This window comes from Paroedura picta, chromosome 4 (assembly GCF_049243985.1).
Source record: "Paroedura picta isolate Pp20150507F chromosome 4, Ppicta_v3.0, whole genome shotgun sequence".
In the NCBI taxonomy this organism is placed as follows: domain Eukaryota; kingdom Metazoa; phylum Chordata; class Lepidosauria; order Squamata; family Gekkonidae; genus Paroedura; species Paroedura picta.
In genome coordinates this window covers 8831607-8856628 of record NC_135372.1, presented here as the reverse complement: position 1 = coordinate 8856628, position 25022 = coordinate 8831607, and the positions used below count along the sequence as shown (strand labels likewise).

At 47.7% G+C, this 25022-nt stretch overlaps 1 protein-coding gene across 1 annotated transcript in view; it reads right to left on the bottom strand.

The window, feature by feature from the left end:
- The window catches only part of FBN3 (fibrillin 3), a 215551-nt gene that overhangs the window by 112949 nt on the left and 77580 nt on the right, over positions 1 to 25022 (bottom strand). Inside the window, exons 9-10 of the mRNA XM_077331715.1 lie at positions 20350 to 20475; positions 1437 to 1589 (exon numbers count right to left, since the gene is read on the bottom strand). Of these exons, the coding sequence (XP_077187830.1) occupies positions 1437 to 1589; positions 20350 to 20475 (279 nt within the window). The remainder of the gene's footprint in view (positions 1 to 1436; positions 1590 to 20349; positions 20476 to 25022) is intronic.

Below are 25022 nucleotides of genomic sequence, written 5' to 3'. Positions count from 1 at the left end.
TATGTGCAAATTAGAGGTGGTGATTGGCTTGATTCTTTGTCAATTAAATCTCTCTCCTCTGGTCAGACTCAGACACCAGTTTGGGGGCAGATCTCAGCACTGGGGGTATCTGTAGAGACGTCAGAGATCCGTGGATAGATTCAAGTTGGTTTCCCTGACTGCTGCTGACAGAGGGCTGTGAAACCCACTTGTTGCATATTGGATCTTTTCCTGTCCTGACTGTTAAAACCCTGCTGGGAGAAGATGCTGAAACATTTAGGGCAGACTATTAATCTTTCCCTTTTACAAGAGATGTTTCCTTCACAGGGAAAAATAGTTTCCAGTGGGCAGTCGTGTGAGTCCCCAGGAGAAGAGCAAGATCAAAGTCAAATAACACCCTGAAGACCAACACAATTTTCCATGGTATATAAGTTTGCATGAGTCAATGCTCGCTTTGCTAGGTGTGGTAGTGTTCCCCAAACACTGGGCCGTGGCCCGGAACCGGGCTGCGGTGGGGGGGGGGGAGGCGCGGGTACCGGCGAGCCAGTGGGTGCGCCTCCCTCCTACCTGCAGTGCAGCGAGCGCCACACCACAGGGGGGAGGAAACAGGGGAGGAGAGTTATTGATGTCACTTCTGGTTAAAACCCGGAAGTGACATCATTGTCACCCTAGTGCTATTGACTTGATTGTTAACATGTACTGTGGTTTTACCTATGTTCTGATGCTGGTAAGTGTTCATGAATAAACGAATGAATGAGCACTTTGCTACTCTCTGTGGTTTTTCCCCATAGAGATTGTCATACTCCTAGAATGTCAATAATGCCTCTTTTTTAAGTGGACGATGTTGATGCACTGACAATGTCTCCATGTTGTTGTTAGTTGCAAAGTCATGTCTGACCCATCGCGACCCCATGGACAATGATCCTCCAGGCCTTCCTGTCCTCTACCATTCCCCGGAGCCCATTTAAGTTTGCACCGACTGCTTCGTTGACTTCATCCAGCCACCTCATTCTCTGTCATCCCCTTCTTATTTTGCCCTCGATCACTCCCAGCATTAGGCTCTTCTCCAGGAAATCCTTCCTTCTCATGAGGTGGCCAAAGTATTTGAGCTTCATCTTCAGGATCCGGCCTTCTAAGGAGCAGTCAGGGTTGATCTCCTCTAGGACTTTTCTCCATGTTGCACACCTAAACGATCCCAACGGTTCCCAGGTATGTAACTAGGAACCCTAACAGGGATGTCCCACCTTTTGACAATTTTCCCCGTTCAGTGGTGTATGCAGTAATATTCATGCATTAATTTTGCACAGGTGCCAATGGTTCTGTACCAAAGGTCATAAGCTGGATTCCCTAGGTGGGCGACACGAACGGCAGTACAACACAAAAATAGCTTATGTTTGTGGCGTGCACATGAATCAGAGGTGCCAGGAAGCTGCTAGAATAATCTCCGTTCCACTCACCTGATCCTCTCACAGGGCACATTTCTGGTGTCTGTCCAACAGCCCAGCAACGCCCAGAGTCACAACAGCACTGCATCTTGGTGTACTGTCCTGGCAACTCCCCTGCGCAACGTCCACCAATCAGAGCTGAGAAACACGTGCCAATTCGTTGGTCTGGAAGAAGAAAGAGGAGGGGAGATGAGTATAGCCACAACTTATTTATTTATTTATATTTGTTGATCGCCGCTCTTGGTCCAGCTGGCTCGTGGCAGTTTACAACAGATTAAAAAAAATATAATAACCCCAACCGTACCCATAAAACCCCTCAACCAATCTCCTCCCACCCTACTGACAACAGATCCCTCCGGCTCTCAGGGGGTGCTCAGAGGAGGGACCCAATAGATCTTCCTTGTCTCGGCCCCAACCAGCTGCCTGGTGGAAGGGCTCCATCTTGCAGGCCCTCTGGAACCGACTGGGCCCTAAGATCTTCCATCTCCAATAGGGCCTTAGATCTTCCAGGAGCTCATTCCACCAGTTTGTGGCCCAGACCAAAAAGGTCGAGGCTAGGCGTACTTCCTGCAGGCTGGGGATCACCAACCTATTCCGAATCACAGAGTGAAGAGCATAAGGAGTGAGATGGTCCCTCAGATTCCCTGGGCCCAGACCACGGATGTTCTCAAAGGTCAAAACCAAGACCTTGAACCTGATCCGGAATGCAACTGGGTGGATCCAGACTAGGGATGCCAATCTCCTAGACTTACAGCTCATCACCAGATGTGTTCCCCTGGAGAAAACGGCTGCTTTGGGGAGAGGACTCCATAGCATTATACTCCACACAGGTCCCTCCCCACCCTGAATGTTGCCCACTCCCAGCTCTATTCCCAAAGTTGCCTACCCAGAGCAGGCAACTCTAAGAGAGCCAGTTTGGTGTCGTGGTTAGGAGTGCGGACTTCTAATCTGGCATGCCAGGTTCGATTCTGCGCTCCCACATAAGGAACCAGCTGGGTGACCTTGGGCTCGCCACGGCACTGATAGAGCTGTTCTGACCGAGCAGTAATATCAGAGCTCTCTCAGCCTCACCCACCCCACAGGGTGTCTGTTGTGGGGAGAGGAAAGAGAAGGCGATTGGAAGCCGCTTTGAGCCTCCTTGAGCCTCCAACTCTTCTTCTTCTTCTTCTACTCCAGACTGTGGCTTTAAGGAGGGTCCAGGATCGTCCCAGCAGGAGAAATTACTTCAAGGAGCGACAAGGAAAGTAGTGGGAACAGAGCACTGTTTAAAGAGCACATAGCTCAGGGATGGCCCAAACGTTCCACATACGCAAAGCTCACTTAAAAACAAGCAGATTTCCCCCTGTTTCATTCCTGGATTGTTTTGGAATTTTCCTGCTGTGACGCATCCGAGTCCTTCATAATTTTGGAGGAACTCGGAGAATTTCTGAAATTAATCCCAGAATTGGTCCGTGCATCATTAGGCCCAGATGCCCAGTTCCTCCGTTCGTTTGCAGCTTCTCTCTCCTCTGTATGCAGCTTTGAAGGGATCACATGAAGAAATCTTGAATGCCATGGGAGGCATGATCACTTCAAGAATTTTTGCTGTGAAAACACACGTTGGAACTGGAGCATGGAGAGTTGTTTACTTTCCCCACTTCCTTTGCCTTTCCCCCCCTTCCTCCGCTATTTTCCCCATGCACGTATCGATAAAATGTTGCGGCTAATGAATGCAGATGCTTGCTTACGCATGTGGACAGGCAAGTTTACTGGTGCTCTCCTGCATATTGACAAAACGCCACACAAAAGGAATCTAGACCTAGCCATGTGAATCAATCCCATCAAGATTGCTCTTCCAATGTGCTTTTACCAATGCGCTTCAGTAATGTAGAGAGAAAAAGATGTACAGGGAAGAGATAAGAATCGAGGTTTTGAGGAGGGTCCAGGATCAAGGGACCAATCCCTATGAAGACAGGATGAGGGACTTGGGAATGTTCAGCCTGGAGAAAAGGAGGTTGAGAGGGGACATGATAGCCCTCTTTAAGTATTTGAAAGGTTGTCACTTGGAGGAGGGCAGGATGCTGTTTCTGTTGGCTGCAGAGGAAAGGACACGCAGTAATGGGTTTAAACTGCAAGTACAACGATATAGGCTAGATATCAGGAAAAGATTTTTCACAGTCAGAGTAGTTCAGCAGTGGAATAGGCTGCCTAAGGAGGTGGTGAGCTCCCCCTCACTGGCAGTCTTCAAGCAAAGGTTGGATACACACTTTTCTTGGATGCTTTAGGATGCTTAGGGCTGATCCTGCGTTGAGCAGGGGGTTGGACTAGATGGCCTGTATGGCCCCTTCCAACTCTATGATTCTGTGATTCTATGATCAAGGTTTTTATTCTTACTTTCAAGAAAACCAAAGATTCCCAACTAGGGTTCTGGGGAATGCTGAGGTTCCGTGGCCTTTCCCAGAAGTTTGGATGGCCGCTGACATCACCAGAAGTCACAGAAGCCTCCTTCCCCGGTTGCTCTACCGGACAAGCATCTTTCTCCACAATGAAATTGGTAAATGATCCATTCATCAGCTGGCTCCTGTATCTTACTTCAACACCCATTTCCCTGAAGGGGCATGTCACCACTTCCAGGGCCTCTCAAATCCTGAAAACTATTTCAGCCGCTCCTCTGTGATCAAAGGGTTGAAAAAGGCTGCCCTAAATGGTCCCGGGACTCTTATATTTACGGGACTGTCTCTTCCTCCTTAGAGCATTAAGACAGAGTAGTCAAAACCTACTCAGGGTCCCCAGTCCCAAAGAAGCAAAACTGGCCTCAACCAAAGAATGGAACCCTCCACAGTATGTAAATAAATTGGCGGATGCATTGGAGAAGCTGGGAAATGTCTCAACTTTTTAGGATGCTATTTTAATGTTATATAAGACTGTATTTTATTGATTTGGTGTTACCTGACCTGATCTTCATGGGAAGGGCAGGTTATAAAAATAGAGACCATTTCCGCATGGAAGGGCAAAACGCCAGTGGCTTCCTGCTTGCAAATGGAGGATGGTAAATCTTGCATTTGCAGCCCTTCTCACGGGGAGACCCCTCCCGCGTTTTCCCTCTGCCCCGTTGCGACTTTTTGCCTCCTGACAAGGGTGCAAGGGAAAACAAGCCAAACTTCTCCCTCTGCCCCTTGGCTTGTCAATCACAGCAAGCCACCAATCACAGCACAGCAGTTCTCTTGTGGACTGAAACTTTCTCCCCCCCCCCGCCCCCAGCCCTGAAACTACTTTTTTAAAGGCACTTCCACATTGCTATGCGGTAATGCCACAACACAGATGCATTTTTAATAAAAAATCAACACTGCTGCATTGCTATGGAGCAGTGGTCCCCAACCTGCGGTCTGCGGCCCGGTGCCGGGCCGCGAAGGCCAGAGTGCCAGGCCGCGGTTCCCTCTCCCCGCCCCCCTGCAGTAAAAAACTTCCCGGGCCGCAAGCTTGCGGCCCGGGAAGCTTCTTACTGCGGGAGGGGGGAGAGGGAATAAGGGCCGCGCATGAGCACATGCACGTTGCGCAGCCGAAATTGCACATGCGCGGCACTTCCGCGCATTCGTGCATGCGCAAAAGTGCCGCGCACACGCTATTTTGGCCGCGCGGCACGCATGTGCAGCACGGCCGCGCGTGCGCACTGCACAGGCGTGGCCACGCATGCGCGCTGCACGGTCGTGGCCGTTGCCCTGCCGGTCCCCAGCCAAAAAAAGGTTGGGGACCACTGCTATGGAGGAATGCCAGAATGATACACCATTCCCCCCCTTTTGGGATTCTTTTTTTGGGGGGGGGGGACTTTATTTCTGTCTGGGTGGATTTCTGAGATGCTGAACATGGTCCCCAGAGCCCAAAAAGACATTTTGTGTTAATGGTTGGCTTAAAAACAAAGTTCTCAGACCCTGTATGATTGGGAGAAGGCTGCCCAGTCACCCTCCCCTCCTTTCCCAGCTCATTCCCCACCTCCAGAAAACAGAAAAGGGGCTGTGTTTTGCCTGCCTCATCCCAAAAAGACAGTGGACATTTTAAAGATTTTATTTTATTTTTGACAATGTAGCTTTGCGGACTGTGCCATTTAAAAAATAACAATTACTCAGAACAGGAAATGGAGAGGGGAGGGCAGATGCGAGGGCAGGACAAAGTTGTCAAGACTATTCTGCGTTTCCCCCTCCATACAGTCTTATCCCTGGTTGCTCACTGGTAGCTCACCAATGGGACGCGCGATTTAGGGATGTAAATCCTGTTTTGTCGATTCCTGAAATCGCGAGTTAAAAATGGCCAAAACTCAACCCAGCTACTGGACAGCCTTGGGATGCAGGGTGATTTCATGAGGAGGGGGCTCTAAAACCTGCCAGCATTCGTAGGCTGTCCAGGAACAGATTTCTCGTGCGGAAATGGTCAAAGATTTATTATTCATTTCTTTATTAATTAAATTTCTACTACACTTCCTTTATGGGCTCAGGACATGTGAGAAAGACTTCCTCTTCCCCAAACCCTAAACAGCCAATGTCAATTGGAACACACATGTCTGGATTAGATTGTTTCCTAGGTGGGGGAAGGAAGTTTGGCTCCGTGGCTCTAACTGCGGGCCCTAAAATGGGTTATATCAGCCTGACGCTTTGATGCACACTAAGGCGTCCTCCACATGGGGAGGGGATTTTGTGGTTTCCCCTTCGCTGGTGCAGCTGCTGATAAAGCCGCTGGGGTGGGAAAGCACTTTTCTCCCCCAAAGCCAATAGGAACTAAGAATGACCAGGAATGACCAGCAGCTTGAATCCTAGGCAGGGTATATAAAGAGGCAGCCAGCAAACCCACCACAAGAAGAGTCAGCAAGGTATAGTGAAGGGTTAGCCAAACGGTGGCTCTCCAGATGTTCATGGACTACAGTTCCCATGAGTCCCTGCACATCTGGAGAGCCAACTTCCAAAGCAGCCATTTTTTCCCAGGGGAGCTGATCTCTGTCATCCAGAGACCAGGTATAGGGATCTTGAACCACCACCTGGAGACTGACAAGGGGAATGAAGAAAGCCACTCCTGGGTCTTCACTGGGGAGACAGGTGGGGTATAAATGAATTTTAAAAAAGAAATAAATGAGTCAGAATGATTGCAAAATGACCCTGAGAAAGATTTTCTCATTCTAAGCCACTTAGGGAGGGGGACCACCATGTGACCCTTGAAAGTAAAAGGGAAACAAAGAAAATAAAAGGAGGGGGGGAAATACACACACACAACACCCCCCCCCCCCCAGCATTGTTCTATTCATCGGTCAAGGACGCTGAGGTTTTCTGTTGTTGTTTTCTGACATTTCGGCTGGCCTCAAAAGAGAAGTTTGCCAGGAGGCAGCTGAAAAGTAATTGCAGTTAATTGCACTGTTTGGTGAGGCTTCATCACCCCCTACCTGATGGAAATTCCACGCTTCATAATCACTGAGCAATCTCCCATTGGAAAATCTCAGCAATTAAGTTTTTGATTCGGATTCTTTTCCGGAAGGGGTGGAAGGGAAGGGAGACATCAAAGGGAGAGAGACCCTGGGGGGTGTCCCCCCGAGGAGCGAATGAAGTGGAGGGTTTTACTCAGACTAATGATCCTCCTGGACTGGGCGGGGAGGAAATTCCTTACAAGCCTTCGCCCCAATGGTGAGGGACTCAGCCCTGGAGTCTCTGAACCAGATGTTTCCCAGGGTATTTATACAGTGTTCTGCCTGCTTGTCAGCCTCAGCAGAAGACTAGAGGAAAAACTGATATTGATTGTACCACGTTAAAGGGAATTATGAAAAGGCAGAGAAATCCTTGCATGTAGAAAGCTAGTATATCAGGGTAGGCTAAGAACACTTCAGCCTGACAGCTAGTTTTCTACATGCAGGTTTCTTCTCAGAATATCAGATTTTATAAAGGTTTGTTCTTTACAATCGTCTGTATTGTACATGTTTCTCCAAAGATTTCCATCCAGTGCATGTGCTTCTCCCCCATTTGATCCTTTCAATAACCATGTGAGAGTGAGTACGTGGCCTGAGTTTACCTAGCAAGTCTCATGGCAAAGTTAGGATTTGAACTCCGATATCTCAAATCCTATTCCAGCTCTCTAACCCAGGGGTAGTCAAACTGCGGCCCTCCAGATGTCCATGGACTACAATTCCCAGGAGCCCCCTGCCAGCATTTGCAGTTTGACTACCCATGCCACATCTTAGTGTGAAGGAGCATTCCTAAGCATGCGTTTCTTTATATTAATAATAAACCTTTATTGGCATACAACAATTGGCATGCATTTGTTGTTGTCATTGTTGTTGTTATTGCCACTATGAGTTGATAATACTAATCATACACATTGCACAGCCCTTCTGTTTGCTTAATTGGCTTCATGTAAGTAATTCTCTTGCAACCATTACAATAACCCAATAAGGTAGACCAGCACAATTCTCCCCCTATTTCAGATCTGGGGGAGGTGGTTGACAAGGGACAGCTACCTCAAGGCAGATGTGTGATTGATAAAGGTTAGCCAGTCTCCAGCTGGGCGAAAATTACAAAAATCAATTGGTCACATGGTACGGGTAGCTAACCACGAGGACCATGAGAAGCAAGTTTATCATAAAAGTCTTTGGTTTATTTTGTGATAGGAAGAGCTTTAATAAAGGCTTCTTCATTTTAACTCGCTTATCAAAAACTCCCTTAGGACTAGCTTATCAAGAATGAAAGAGTTTCCGGTTAGGCTGCTTTCAGTAAGACAGGCACATCACATCGATGACAAGAGCTTGGAGGGAGTCTGTGCCTCTTAACAGCTCTAGACGAGATGCAACTGGAATTCTGATGAAGATTTGTGATTTGAAAGCAGCCTTCCCGGAAGTGGCTTCCCTCTTGATAAACCGAATATGGGGGCTTTTATTGAAGCTCTTACTGCCACAGGATAGATTCAAGTGGGTCGCCATGTGGGTCTGAAGGAGCACAACAAAATCAAAGTCCCTTTAAGACCAACAAAGATTTATTCAAGGCATTAGCTTTTGAGTGCAAGCACCAGTTTGTCTACCTCCCTCTTCAACTGGGGTGCCCAAAAATGAACACAGGACTCCAAGTGAGGCCGAACCAGAGCAGAGTAAAGCGGTACCATCACCTCCCATGATCTGGACATGATACTCCGTTTGTAAAAGGTAAAGGTATCCCCTGTGCAAGCACCGAGTCATGTCTGACCCTTGGGGTGACGCCCTCTAGCGTTTTCATGGCAGACTCAATACGGGGTGGTTTGCCAGTGCCTTCCCCAGTCATGACCGTTTACCCCCTAGCAAGCTGGGTCCTCATTTTACCGACCTCGGAAGGATGGAAGGCTGAGTCAACCTTGAGCCAGCTGCTGGGATCGAATTCCCAGCCTCATGGGCAAAGCTTTCAGACGGCTGCCTTACCATACAGCCCCAAATCCCATTTGCCTTTTTAGCCACCGAGTCACACTGCTGACCCATGTTCAATGTATGGTCTACTAAGACTCCTAGATCCTTTTTGCACATGCTGCTGCCAAGGCCAGTGTGAGCATGAGCTTTACACAACCAGGGAGAAGTGTGCTCCAGCCCTCATTAATGCTGGCATTTGAAGTTTTGATTAAACACAGGCCCCCCGCCTCCACCCCTTCCCTGAAATTCCTCCCTGCCGTTTGTTGATCCTCTTTGCAAAATTAAGGTCAAAGACCCTTGAAGCGACGGCGGGAACTGTCACGGCAGGTATCAGATGTGGGGCAGGGAGAGCTGGAGAGCAGATTTCTCCTCCCCCCAAGTCTTTGGACTCTTTCCCACAGTCAACATCCCTGCAGGCTCCGCCCAAGTTTAGCAAGGCATCTTCTGATTTGTTTTTAAGCAGCCAAGGAGGGGGGGGGGAGAATTCCTGGAAATAATTTCACTTTTTGTACACGTTTATTCTTGGGTTAGGATGAATTGTTCAGTTCAGGATGGGGAACTTCTTGGCCATGTTATTACTTTATTTATTTGACATTATTTCTAGTGTGCCTTTTTTGGGGATGCAAGGCGGGTCATACCAAGACAGTCAGCGCACAGCATGTACAGTAACCACTGCCTTGCTCTCTGCAGGTACTGACTTGTTGGTCATTCCCAGCCCCGGAGAAGCACGCCTGGCCTCCACCAGGGGGTCTTGATTAAAAATTTGGTCCATATGGAGCAACAAAAAGTTTCATAGAACACATAGAACGCAAAAATAGTATTGTGATATATATTTTTAAATGTCAACCTAAGTACAATTTGCCAGATGCCCCCAGATTTGGCTGTGCAACGAAAGCCAGCCCAGTTGTTGTTGGAGGTTAATCAAGGGAAAGCCCCACGGCACGGGAAAGCCAAAAGGAAGACCCAATCTGAGGGGGTTGGGTGGGGGATCGCCAGAAAGGACCCAAAGCTGAACGCACCCTGATGTGGCAGAAACAGTAACGTCAGACTGGCCTCCAAGTGTGCCCGTGGAATGTGAGCAGGGGATTGAGGGCCAAGAGGAACAAAAACCACGCTCTAAGAGAAAGCCACAGAAAATTAGAAAAAGGTGATACTTTAGGGTAGACCGGCAAGTGATGGGGGAGTGGGGGGGGGGGGAGAGAAGGAAGGGAAAGAAATCTGAAAGCCAGTGAACTGATTTGGCTATTCAGCAACAGCCACCCAAAATACCCAGGACAGATGAGTGGGCTGGATCCACAGTCAGGGCCACCCACCCACCCAAAACACACACACCAAGTAAAGGAAACTATTGAGACCAAACTGTGCCTCAGATTCAGAGTGCTGGGGGGGGGGGGGGGGAACGACAGGATTTATTGGTGGTCTTTAACCCCACTCCCGGAAAAGAAAGTGAAAGTGAAATAGGGTATCACGTTAACACCCAGGGAAAAAAACCCACCTAAATATGAGATGTGTCCCAGAAATGGAACTTTGATTGGGTTTGAGATTATTCTATCTGCTTAATGCTGAAAGCCAATAAGCTGATTTGGCGATGCAGCACCCAGCCTAGATGTGATGTGACGGGTGAAACAACCACAGCCAGGGAAGGACCCACCCCCTGCACATGTACCCCCCCCCCAAGTGAAGGGAAAACCCTTATAAAGTGTTTCCCCAAAGAAAAGTAAAGCAGAAATCTGGATTTGTGGGAGATCCTTCACCGAAAATTAGGAGAGTTAAGCCAGAAGAGGTTTACAAGGAAAACCCTTTAACACCACATTTGGGGGAAAAAATTTTTTTCCCTCTGCTCCCATACCGAATATGTATCTCTTCAAAGACAGAAAATAAAAGACATCTGCCTGAACCTGGTAGAAATGTCTAGCCACAAGAACAGCAAGGCTCCGATTAACAGCCAAATTTGGGGGGTGGGGGCTTTGAATGCCAGCCAGAAATGGGCAGCCAAAGACCCACAAGTAAGGCTGAAGGTGCTCCTTCTCTCTAGAATCACTCTATCCCACAAAATTGTCTCCCTCCAAATAGTGATGCGCCTCTCTCCCTGTGTCCTACCAAGAGCAAAAGAACGCAATCTTCTCTCATGTGACCTCAGGGACTATATAGAATCATAGAATCCCAGAGTTGGAAGGGGCCATACAGGCCATCTAGTCCAACCCCCTGCTCAACGCAGGATCAGCCCTAAGCATCCTAAAGCATCCAAGAAAAGTGTGCATCCAACCTTTGCTTGAAGACTGCCAGTGAGGGGGAGCTCAACACCTCCTTAGGTAGCCTATTCCACTGCTGAACTACTCTGACTGTGAATTTTTTTTCCTGATATCTAGCCTATATTGTTGTACTTGTAGTTTAAACCCATTTCTGCCAAGGCATTCCCACTGAAACCAAGGGGAACACTACTCTTGGGTGATGTCTATCAAGCTAAATGGGTAATCATTTGAGTAGCCATGGAAACCAAAAGACAACCCTCCCAAACCCCATCAAGGATGGAAGTGAGATTTTTGCACACTTCACACGCTCAACACATGTGCGCCAAGGGAGGAAGCTCCACCCCCGAAAAGCCCGCAAGCACATATATTTGGTATGACCTATATGTGGTCATGCGTGGTCATCAGGGGCATGGCCATGCGAGCCCGGTTCACGAGCTACAAACTACCCAATTTCGTGGGATTCCTGTGGGCACCCTGAGGCCCTGACCTTGTATGCTTTGCAAAGTCTAATCCAATGAGCTACGGTTGACATGGTGACCTTTTTGCCCAGTTTTGCAGTCAGGTAGAGTGGCCATTATGTCTTGACGTGATGGTTTTAGTCGATTCACCTGTTGTCCTGATGCCCATTTTCTCGAGACTGATCTGGCATAATTGTATATGCACCTGGTCATTGGTCTCCTCGCTGGGACATAATATTGACAATTTCCCTTGGTGACCCAGAGCATTCTAGGTCTTTCTGCTCAATTTGATCGACTGAAGATCTGGGAGAAGGGTGGGTCCTGGACTCAGCAAATCCTCCCTGACTGGAATTCTCCATGGTTCATCTACCGACAACTGTACTAGCTCAGTAAACCACAGCTGACCCAGCCAAAATATCCAAAGCGGATTACTTCCGCTTTCTCCTTCCATATCCTGCACAACGCCCAGCTGAGTAGCAGAGCTGGAGGGAACACGTATAACAGACCTGGTAGCTAACTGTGGAATAGCATCTGTCCCCTCTTCTGCCATAAGATCTGCAAATCTTCAGAAACCTTGAAACTTTCTGGTCACTTGACCCCACAAACAGCTCCATGACTGACATCCTGATCCTTTTCGATACATCTTGAAACACTTGGTCATTCAGGGTCCATTTCACCTGGTTTAGGGTCCTTCCAACTTAACCAATCCACCTGCATGTTCAATATGAAAACGTTGTGCCTTCAGTTCCATCAGAAGCTTCTCTCGCCCACTGAAAAATCTGCACTGCTTCCTGATGAAGAAGGGATGCGTTGATGCCCCCTTGGCAGCTTATGTGGGTCTTTGCTGTGATTTTGTACATTTTTATGAGGAAGCCTCTGTTCTGGATCAACGCTTGAAAGGCAAACTAGGCTAGCATTATTGCTCTTTGCTCGACCCAGTTTACTCTGTTCCCCTTGTTCTTTGGTGTCCACTTCCCTTGAGCCACCTGGTAAAAGCAGTGACCTCTCCCTTTATGTCATGCAATGCAAGAATGTGGTGGGCTGAAGGAAGGAAACTCCTGTTTCAGGTTGCTCAGTGACATGCACCATCTCGGCGGCTCCTTTAAGGCTGATGTCAGAAGAATGCCTTTGTGCGGCCTCTTCCCTATGTCTCTCTGATATGGAAGCAGAGTCCACTGCAAATGTACCTATAGCAGTAGGTCTATAGTTGCACGCTTCTGTTTGCTCCTGTCTCTGACTGTTTCTCTGTTGGTAGATCAACCTTCTAGTGGTGTCTATTTTGGCCCACAGATCAAAATTAATAAGAAATCCATGCACTTGAAGCGACTGAATAGCGGTTGTGGTGCTGTTTGGCCATCTTCAGATCCCGTGCCCTGATTAAAATATCATCAAGCTAAGGGAATTTATGAACCCCTTTCTGCCTCAAAGCAGCTATCAAGGCCCACCATACTCTGTGTGAAGACTCATGGAGATGAGGACAGGATGAATGTTGGTGCCTTGTATCAATAATGGTGTTCCTTGAAGGCAAAATGCAGCTACTGCCTGGAAGAAGGGTGTACAGGCATGTAAGTTTCAAGCAAATCAGGTAGTCATCCTGCTGAATAAGTTGGAAGATAGTTCAGAGAAAGTCCATGTGGAACTTCTGCTTTTGCCCCCCACAAGCTGAGCTCCTTGGGATTGAAAATTGTGGGGCACTATAAATATGATACAATACACTCCTTGGAAACATTAACAAGGAGGAACAGGCTGCATAACCCCCGTTACAAGAAGGTATAGGATTGCTTCCTGCAAAAGTCTGCCTTTCACATTTGCAGATGGCCCCAGAGAATGATGGAGGGGAGCACGAGTATTTGTAAACACAATTGAATATTTGTAAACACACGTGCAAAGTTTGGTAAGCAGTTCCCAATCCTGGAGTCATACTAAAGGCTTCTTCCCTGGGGTGGCTCTGTCCTGTTGATTGTTGGTTGCAGATTGTCTACTCTGAAATTTGGATTGGTAACAACCACAGGGACCACCACACCTGAAATCTCTGTTGTCCTGTCTAGTGGAGGGTCTTAGGAGCGAAAGGACTGAATGGACTTCCCTTTATACTCCTTTTCCTTATTCACTGAGGTGAAAGGCACTGCCTTCCTTTTTTCCTTTGTTTCCTCTCACACCTTATCTAAAGCTCCTTCTCTGAAGAGAAGTTGTCACAAGGATTTTTCTACCGAAAGGTTGGTCTTGAAGAGTGGGTCCACCTTCTAAGCCACGTTTTTCTCCTTACAAACACATTTGCCACTTGAGCTCTAACCTCAATGACATCTTGAGAAGCATCTGACACAAACTGGGTCGCTTACTTAAAGAGACCCCTTAAGCATCAATGGGTACCGTTCTGAGTCTTGTAACAAGTTATCAACCCAATCTATTATCAACCAAGTGAAATTTGAAAGAGTAGCTGGTGGTCTAATCCCCCAAGGTGCTTCATGTTATTTTGTTTTGCACATGGGTTCGTTCTTTCAATCCACAGATCCATCAAGACGTTGTCTCCATCTTTTGAGAGCATGGCTCCAGAATGTAAGGTGACCCACAGGCGCATCCACCAATGGTAGCTTTAAGTCTTCTATAGCAAAGCGTAACATTTCTTGGAAATAGTATTCAGAGAAGTTTTATTGCCAGGGACTCTCATTGCAAAATGTCATCAAAAAACTTAGGAAAAGGGCAGACTGCCAAATGGCTTGTTGGTTTCTTAAACTGGAAAAAGATTAGAAAACAAGCTTTTCAACTAAGGAGTAGTTCAGATTGATGAAGACTTTCTTGAGAAGTCTGTGGAAATGCTCTGGCTGAAACAGTCAGGGAGAGCTGTTCCTATCACTGGATTCTTCCGCTGACCACTTTCATTCCTCTTTGACTGATGTAATCACAACTGGTGTGTTTACAGAACGGATCTCTTCCATTTCTGAATCAGGGTTTCTTCTGAGCTGTTCTAAGGAATTTGTGTGTGTGTTTGGGAATAGCCAAAAGTGGCACCACCCTGCTCCTCCCTGACCTTTTACAAGATTTTTTGCGAAACAATGCTCTTTTAAAACATTTTGACCTTGGAAGGCCTCTCTCTGAAGAAGACCTGTTATTTTTTTTCCCCAGTACCCAAAGGAGTCCCAATATGGCTTCCAATCGCCTACCCTTCCTCTCCCTACAACAGACACTCTTTGAGATAGGTGGGGCTGAGAGAGCTCTGAGAGAACTGCTTTGCAAGAACGGTTTTAAGAGAACTGCGACTAGCTCAAGGTCACCCAGCTGGCTGCATATGGAGGAGTGGGGAATCCAACCCGATTCTCCAGATCAGAGTCTGCCATCCTTTAACTACTATACCACACTAGCTCTCAAGAAGAAGAAGATGACCTGAGAGTGGGGGAGAGAGAGGAACTCCTTCTGCATTGCTGCTTAGGCCATCCCTGTCCCTTAGATTCCTCAGATCTCTCTTCTTCTGATCTTTCCCCAGGGGATTCCATTCTCTTCCCCTCCCCCTCTTTCTGGCTGTAGGATTCCATCAGGAGATATGGAGGCTATAAAAGGGGGGGGGGGTATCCATGCAGGCATTCAGGCACCTGGAGACCCACTGAAATCGCATCACGGCAAAAAGAGATCACTTCAGTTCACCCAGCAAGGTGGGGGATGGGTAACCTCGCAGCATACTAGGAGTCTCAAGGGATGCCAGCCTTCAGATAGCACCTGGAGACTCACTGAAATCACACCACACAGCAGAGAGATCACTTCTCTTCCCTGGAGAGGAGGGGATGCCTGTTTACTGACTGCTGGCTGGCTGGGTACGGCTGCTGCTGTGCTGGAGGATCTATCTTCGTGGTGGCTGTTGTTTTCTGTGATCTGGAGAGCTGGGTTTGATTCCCCACCGGTGTTTGATGTGTGGCCAGCTGGGTGACTTTGTCTAACTCTTGCTAGAGCTGTCAGGGCTCTCTTAGCCCCACCGGCCTCTCAGAGTGTCTGGTGTGGGGAGAGGAAGAGAAGCCTCTCCTGCCTGGAGGGTGGCATCTGCATGCTAGACCTGAGAGAGAGAGAGAAAGATCCTCCCTACTGTGGCAATTTTCAGGTTTCCGCTGTCTCTATGGCCTGGGAGGGGGGGGGGTTGAGTTAGAGGCTCCAAATTTTCAGGGTAGCTTTAGGAGCCTCTTCTCTGACTCCCCCACCCAAGTTTCAAGAAGATATAACCAGGGGGTCCAATTCTAGGGGCTTCCCATCCTACATTAGATCCAATGATGCGAAAAAATGGATTCTCTGTTCTGATCATAAATTCTCACCATTGGAAGTGATGGCCCATTATGTCCTATGGTGAGAATTCATCATTGGATATGATGTTTAGTATAGTATAGCCAGTTTAGTATAGTGTAGGAAACAAGCCTTCTGTAAGTAAATCCATGACCTTGCAATTTCTGCTCTCTGACAAAGACCCAGAGGTCACCATTTTAGTTGCCAGAGTTTTAACTAAGATGCTTTTATAATATGCTGCCTACCTTGTATTTTATCTTTTATAGTTTATTTAATCATTTTAAGATCTGATTGGTTATGTAACCCCATGGCCTATTTTATTATTTTGTTGAAATTTTAAACCCTATTTTATATGTCTTATACATATTTTATGCCAATAAAAGGTTACTGACTGACTGGTATGGTGTAGGAGTGCGGACTTCTAATCTGGCGAGCCGGGTTCGATTTTGCGCTCCCCCACATGCAACCAGCTGGGTGACCTTGAACTCGCCACGGCACTGATAATGCTGAAGTGAGAGAGGGTGGGACCTAACTAGGTGATTCTCCTCACTGGAGAGTCACCTTTTTCCCAAGCACAGCTGAACTAATTTTGTACTTGGAGCACAAGAAAGGATTTTGGTGGTGGAATCCAGGTCTGAAAGTGCTCCTTGCGATTCTTAGTTCAGTTTTTTTTTTTAAAGAAAAGCTCGCTATTTATATTGGGGGTTTCTTATTTTGTAAAATAACAATAATATCTACCCTGTGAAGTCTAAGATAGCTCTGGTGCTCTTCAAGGAATTTAAGAACCAGCCCGTCAAACAAAGGAACCTTTCAAAAAATACGGAATGCATGTCGAGGACCTACCGGGGCGGCTACTTCCCTTGCCAGAAAAAATATTGTTCATCCCAACGAATGACAACCCATGTTCGCTCGGGGGGGGGGGGGACCAGCTCACCGCATGACGTGGTCGAGCGGAGATTTGGTCAGTGAGGCAAGCGACCCCCTTGAGGAACTCAGAGTTATTTTTAAAAGCTCGGCTCTCTAATTAATTTCACTCGATGTTTGCCAGGCTTCTTTTTTTTGGCAGCCCTGAAAGGACTTCATTGTCCATAGCGTTAAAAAAAAAGCGAGAAAAGACCTCAGAAGGCCTCCATGCAGGGCATGCAGGCTAACCCTCCTACAGCAACTGGTACACTGCCCCTGAACATGGAAGTTCCACTAAGCCACCTATTAATGTTGAGGCTGTTCTCTCTCCAAAGAGCTCAGGGCAGCTTGTCGGGTTCTTCCACCTCCCCTTCATTTTGTCAGTTCCACAACCCTGCCAGGTAGGTTAGACTGAGTCACAGTGACTGGACGGCACATATTTATCTACGATGCATTCAATTCACAGCAGAATACAGATGAGATGATAAGCACCATTCAGAGAAGGAAAGCCAGTCCTGATGATGCGCCCCAGATACGCCTTTCGCTGTGCAAGGAGGGAAAGTGGCTCATCCTCCATTTTTATTTCTGGTTTGGTATAAGTGAAACTGGTTCGGCCGAACACATGGCTGTCCATAAGGCTTGGCGTGACAGTAATAAGTCAACTGGCAGGCTCTCAGCCAGGTCTCAGCAAGAGCTCTCCTGGCCATCGCAGGGGTGATGTAATTATTTGCACAAAGAGGGCTGGGCAGGAGGCTCTTCTCCAGAGGCAACTGGAACAAAGGGACGGGACCAGTGGCATTCTAATTAACTATCCTGTATTGTTTCACTTTAACATCTTGGTGAAGTCATCTTTCTCATAGCTTCCTCCTGCTCTTCATTACTGGCACATCAAAATCCTTTTGACAGCAAGTCCTCCACACCTGAACTCCCCCTGCCAACCAGAAAGTCTCAAGGACTTGCTCAGGGTCTTTCACCAGCTCCAGAGGTATGCCCAATGGTTCAAGTTTGCCCACTAATGAACCTTTGTGTCTTTGACAATGCCTTCCTTTTAGAGCTCCCATGCCCTGACCCTAGCCCTAAAAGTACACATTTGCTATAAAAAGAGAGCAAAGAGAAGCATTCTCTGTTCTTGTGTTGGCTCTACCCTATCCAAGACCCTGTTTGCTGGCCCGGCTACTTCTTCTAGAACCCCCCCCCCCTTCAATGCATCAGATGTTACATATGCTTTCAGTGACCCAGGACTCTAAACATCTTTCACACCCGATCATCCCTTTATTTCCTCTGTGTGGCTGATCTAGATTATATTGTATGTATGTTGTTAAGCACCGTTTTAGTTGTTGTCAATAAAATTCCTTTTTATTAATTTTACACCGGCCTCTGTCCAAGATTTCTTGCCAGATACTCTCTTTGTATACACAGGTGGAGTTCCTCGCTCATTAGCACTTCTTGCATTGCTGATTTCCCCACGATAAATTCAGGGATAGGTCTATTTCCAGTAACACCGATCCAAGAACATGAATGATTGTAACCAGATTGCTTTGGTGCAGCAGCATTGGAGGGAGGCGTCTATGGCAGGGGTAGTCAAACTGCGGCCCTCCAGATGTCCATGGACTACAATTCCCAGAAGCCCCTGCCAGCATTCGCTGGCAGGGGCTCCTGGGAAATGTAGTCCATGGACATCTGGAGGGCCGCAGTTTGACTACCCCTGGTCTATGGTATCACACACCTGAGCTCCCTCTCCTCCCCAAACTCTTCCCTCCTCAAGCACTGCCTCCAATTCTCTGTAACTCAGAATTTCAGAGTCAGGACATGCTTTGCGGACAGAAGATCCAAGGCTCGATCCCTAGCTAAAAGGACCCATCTTGGGAAGCAGAGGGGAGGGAAGAAGACCTTTCTTGAAGCCCCAGAGAGCCTCTCCCAGCCAAAGAAATACAGGGATAAATCACATTGTGGGTAGAAGGCGGTATGCTATGGTCACCACAAGCCAAGATCTGCTCCTTTTAGCCAGAGGCACTGGAGTTCAGGAGAAGGAATTCTGTACTATGGTATCTCAAGTTACAGAAGGAATCTCACTTTGTGGGTGGCTGGAGAAACCTGGAGCTGCCCGTGAGAGGAGATGAGGCTGAGTTGATCTATGGACTTATGGGGTACATGGAACCTTTACAGATGCTTCTAAGGTGGATTATTTGTTCAGGGCAGGAGTGGCCAAATCGCAGCTCTCCAGATGTCCACAGACTACAATTACTGTGATCAGGGGCCCATGGTTGTTGTAGTCCATGTACATCTGGAGAGCCACATTTTGGCCACCGCTGGTTTAGGGTAAAGCGCCCTTTGATTGGCATTACAATTCATTCATTTTGGGGGTGGAGGGTTCTACTGCCTTTATTAATTTGATATTACCACATTGGGGGGGGGAGGAGCAAATGTGGTGAAGGTGGGCAGGGACATCATCTGCAACCCCACCTGTCCCTGTGCTTCTTGCTGCTGTCCCTGCCCCTAAAACACCAGCAATCAAGCTGCCCTCATGCGTTGCCCAGCAATGCCTTCCTTCAAAGCTGAGCCATACCAGACACTATGACTCAGGTGTGAACTGAAAAGCAGCCAGTTCTGGCTGAAAGGAGGCAGGTGTGTAGTTTGTTTCTGCCATTTTGAAGGCGGGGCTTAGATCCACTCCCTCCTCGCCACATGGGCCACAAGTACAGCATCCTCCTGGACGTTTTGCCTGCCATCACCATGCACTTCCTCCTTTGAGCCACATCAATAGGTGTTCCTCTTCCCTAGCTCAGTCAACAGGGGTTTCATGAAACCCTTGGGTTCTTGATGGCCCTGCAAGGCTCTCTTTGAGATTTAGTTTCTAGAGCAGCCCCAGAAGGGTTTCCTGCATGGGTGGGTGTTAATTAATCTTTAATATATTTATAAATTTGTTAAACGTTTATCGGGTCATATGGTGATTAATGGTCATGCCGGCCATCCTCCCTCCCAAAATGGCCAATGGTGGGCCTGGAGGGGGTGGGAAAGGGCGGGGCCCCAGGTGGGCGTGTCCACAGCTCTGCTTCCCAACCGTATTCTGCACGATTGCACCCCTTCTGGGTTCTCGAAGCCTGAAGAATGTTTCAGCGGTTTCTCAATGGTAAAAAAAAAATTTGAGAAAGGCTGATGGCCCCCAAAGTCATCCTCTGAAGCCCCACGCCACAGTGAGTGTGGGTGGCTGCACACCCCAACCTTTCTGACCCTGTGACCACCTTCCCATTTCCAGCTCAGCACACAAAAGAGCTGCCCTATAATGACTGCTTCAGCTTGCCTTCAGTCACACCGTGAAGATCCACATGCTGCTGCCGAAGACAAGTTTTAAATAATCCACATGGTCAGTCAGAACGCCAGCGGCCAATAAGAAGCCTTGCGGGACTAAAGCCACACCTGGCCCCTCCCACTTTTTGAAAACATCGGGAAAGATGTCAGTAAGTGCTGAGGTGCCCTTGTGGGGGACCCTTGGGGTATGGAGTATCCTACACAGTGGGGGCAGGGGGAACCTCCAGGCAGAACTAATTCCATAAAGTCACCCTGAATCCACTCTTGCAAGCAAGTTAAGTGACACGTCCAACGGCCACCGTCCCAGCACAGAAGACCGATAAGCCCACGGTCGGTGAGCCACGGAGTCGCCATCTTACCCACACAACGGGATCCATCCGGACTGGTCATGAAGCCTCGTGGACAGGCGCAGACGTAACTACCAGCTGTGTTGGTGCACTCGCCTCCATCGCACACGCCGGAGATGCTGGTACACTCATCCACATCTGGGGAAGAGAAAAGGACAGCATGGCGAATCAGCAAGCAGCGTGTCTTGACAGTCCCCTGAGTGAAGAACGTACTGAGAGGCATGAACAGTAGAGAAACCGGTGGTGGAAAAGACACCAGAGTGTTGGAACCAGGAACACAGGGAGTGTGGGGGTGAGTGGCTGATGTGTCAAAAATTAAACACGGGTCCAGAGTTTAAGACTAACACTGCGGTTTCATAGAATAGAGTTGGAAGAGACCTCTCGGGTCTCTGCAGAATGCAGGAAATTGGGGGTGGGGGGAGTAAGATAAGACAACTGATCATGATAACAGTAGTTTGTTTACTCGGGAAACACCTGTAATGCCTTTCCAGAGAACCTGCCCAAGGCACCTTACAAAGCAAAATATGAGAAAACTGTTATAGAAGTCCAATGAAAAATTAGTGAACCATGCAAACTGAACCGTGAAAATAACGGTTAGTGTTAAACGGCTGGGTCGAATCAAATAGTTGGAAGTCACCTCTAGTCCAGCCCCCGGCAGAATGCAGGAAACTCACAACTCCCTGCCCACCCACAGTGAACCCAATTCCATGCCCAGATGCTGCTTCCCCCCCCCCCCCCAAAAAAAAAAAAAAGAAAACCAGAATCCCTGGCCAGTCTGGTCTGAAGGAAATCTGCCTCTTGACCTCAAAGTGGCAATTGGCATTTCCCTGGGCATGCAAGAAAGGGCCACATGAGCAAAGCGCTGACACAATCCCTTCTTCTCACCCGCTCACCATCTACCTAAAAATTCCCACATAGTTTTGTGAGTCAGAGCTCTCTTCCTCAGATGCATGGAACATGCGTTTATTGAGGGTGGTGCTAAGTGCTATCAAGACATCTGACCGATGGCTTTTCAGGGTCAGTTAGAACAGAGCTGGTTGGTCCTTGCTTGCCTTTGTGTGGTGACCCTGGACTTCCTTGGTGCTCTCCCGTCCAAATTCTAACCCCAGGCCATCCCTGCTCAGCTTCTGAGATCTGATCAGGATAACCTGAACCATCTGTAACAGGCATAAATCCACTTGGCAGATACATTTATACGCAGAACTACAAATGGCAGAAAGGTGGGAGGGATAACAAATTCCCTAGGGTTGGGTGCTTCGGCGCACTTCAGCTGCTTTGGCAATCACGGAAGCTTCCGTGATTGCTGAAACGCCCAACCCGACTCTTGATAGACAGGTCAAACGAGATCAATGACCAATCTAATCAAGGAGAGTTAGGAAAGTACAGAGGATGGCAGTACTAAGATACCACTATTGGTAGCGGCTGAGAAATCTTGAATTACTTCTTGTGGGCTTTCCGTGCTGTGTGGCTGTAGTCTGGTTATTTTAGTCCCTGATGCTTCACCAGTAACGGTGGCTGGCCTCTTCAGAGGTAGGACATGGCAAGATTGGCATCTCTCTGGGCTACTGAAGAGGCCAACAAAGGTTACTGGCGAAACATCAGGGGCTAAAATGACCGGACTACAGCCACACAGCTCAGGAAACCCACCACAGCCCGTAGACTCTGGCCGCAAAAGCTTTAGACAAAACTTAAATTCTTGTTCAGACCTGGGAGGGAATAAGTACTGAACTTTTTAATGTATCCTAATTCTACACATTCATGTTGGATTCGCCCTTTGAAGTTCTTTTGTCAGAGAACGACGACTTTCAGTTCAGCAGTAGAATGCCCTCGAAGACCAAAATGTTCCTGGACTGGTTTCAGAATATTGTGATTTTTAAACATTGGACTTGTGCTCCATTTATTCTTTTCTGTAAGGACTAACCTGTTTATCTAACATGTGGTGGGGATCGAAGATGTGGATGAATTACAATAAACCGTGTGAAACACCGAGCATGCACAGAAATATATTTAAAAAGCAGATTTTCCAAACTGTTTGTACACAAGAACAGACTATTTGGGAGTATAAAGCTCTGAGACGGTATCTAATGTGTGGGATTTCCAAAACCTCTGTAGCAGATTCAGCTCACACCAAAGGCCCCCTGAAGTCCAAGGTTCTGTCTCCCTGCCACTGTACAAAAATGTTACGCCTACAAACAGCCTGTGTATTTGGCTCTGCCTCATCAGAGAAGTAATTCCCCAATTCATTCCAAGTTCCTGTTAAAAATTAAAAGCCGACACTTCACGTTTAGGCTTCCAGACAATGGCCGAATTCAAGGCGAACGTTGATTTTGGAAGGTGTCGTCGCCGCTTTGAGCTTGCTCGAAATGCTTTGGGGCTTTCAAAGCGATGAGGAGGGGAAGGAACAGCCCACGGAGGAAGGCCAAGGAGGAAGCCACAAAGAAGCTTGGAACGTGGCAACATCGCTTTGCAAAAACCCCAGGAGCTCCGTGATTCCCAGCGCCTGCCAGAGTGTGCCCAGGGAATCCATCAAAAGCAATAAGTCGAGAAAGGAGGCAGAAGGAATGCTGGCCAAACCACACTAAGTTCTCCTTTGAAAGTCAATGTCTGAAAATCTTGCATAAACACTCTCTCTCTCTCTCTCTCTCTCTCTCTCTCTCTCTCTCTCTCTCTCTCTTTCTCTTTCTCTGTCTCTGTCTCTGTCTCTGTCTCTCTGTCTCTCTCTCTCTGTCTCTCTCTTTCTCTCTCTCTCTGTCTCTGTCTCTCTCTCTTTCTCTGTCTCTGTCTCTGTCTCTGTCTCTCTCTCTGGTGTGTCCACAGCTCTGCTTCCCAACCATATTCTAAGTAAATGAAATAGTTTTCAAGCTGGCGATGGCAAATGAACTGTTTATCCCACTATAAACAATTCCTCAAACTTCCAAAACATCAAAACGAACTCCTAGGTATTTTTTCGTTTTTGGTATCTTCGTCAGTGATGTCGTAGTAGTGACCCTACTAAGGGGCATTTACACTTGGTGATGCTAATATTTGTAGACCTCTGTATAGTGGACACCATAGAAACATTTGGAGATTGACTCGCGTACATATTACCGTAGGATTAAGATTTCATCCTGCTGATATGTGACAGCAATGCATTTAAAGAGGACTTATTATCAAAGGTTAAAGAGTGTCTTACATCCCTGACGAAGATACTGAGAACAAAAAAAAACTACCTAGGAGTTCGTTTTGATGTTTTGGAAGTTTGAGGAATTGTTTATAGCGGAATAAGCTATTCGTTTGCCATCACCAGCTTGAAAACAATTTCATTTACTTGCATGACGGGTCTTCACCTGTTGAATCCCAACCGCATTCTGCCTAATTGTGCCACTTCTGGGGTTTCTCAAAGTCTGAAGAAGGTTTCAGGGGGTTCTCAATAGTAAAAAAATCAAGAAAGGCTACTCTATGCAGGGGTAGTCAAACTGTGGCCCTCCAGATGTCCATGGACTACAATTCCCAGGAGCCCCTGCCAGCAAATGCTGGGAGGGGCTCCTGGGAATTGTAGTCCATGGACATCTGGAGGGCCGCAGTTCGACTACCCCTGCTCTATAGGGTCACTGTAAATTAGTGGTGACTTGACAGCTGTTTCCGCCACCACAACTTGCTTTGGGGTTTCCGCTGCCCCCGTGTGCATTGCTCAGTGACAACAAAAAATCAACCGTGATGCATATGCTCATATTGCTACTGTGTCCATGCAATACTATACTCAACAAATTCTAAAAACAATCTCACCAAGAGTGCTTTTTTGTAATGTCTCATCTGTGTCTGTGCACAGATAGATGACACAGAGGACCAAAAAGGGATTCATATCTCACTATTTATCGATTTACTTATATATGGATTTCTATCCTGCACCTACACCTGAAGGTCCCAGGGCGGGTTAAAAGGTAAAGGTATCCCCTGTGCAAGCACCGGGTCATGTCTGACCCTTGGGGTGACGCCCTCCAACGTTTTCATGGCAGACTCAATACGGGGTGGTTTGCCAGTGCCTTCCCCAGTCATGACCGTTTACCCCCAGCAAGCTGGGTACTCATTTTACCGACCTCGGAGGGATGGAAGGCTGAGTCAACCTTGAGCCGGCTGCTGGGATTGAACTCCCAGCCTCATGGGCAGAGCTTTCAGACTGCATGTCTGCTGCCTTACCACTCTGCCCCACAAGAGGCTTTTCCCAGGATGGGTTACAGTGGTTTAAAATAAAAACAAGATAAAATAATCTAAAAATACATACAGACATTTAAAACATAACCCCCCAACTTCCCACAGGACACAGTTGAAACTAGATGTGAAAGGCCTGGTGAAGAGGCGTTTTTACCAGGTGCCGAAAACCACAGAATGTCTGGGGCCACCACTGAGAAGGCCCTCCTGCATGTCAACACCCCCTGTTCCTCTGAGAGAAGCAGAACTGCAAGAAGGCAATCTCCCTGAGATCCCAGCGCTTGGGAAGGACTGTATGGGAGAAGGCACTGCTTCAAATAACCAGGGCTCAAACCATTTAGGGCAGGGGTAGTCAAACTGCGGCCCTCCAGATGTCCGTGGACTACAATTCCCAGGAGCCCCTGCCAGCAGATGCTGGCAGGGGCTCCTGGGAATTGTAGTCCACGGACATCTGGAGGGCCGCAGTTTGACTACCCCTGATTTAGGGCTTTATATAT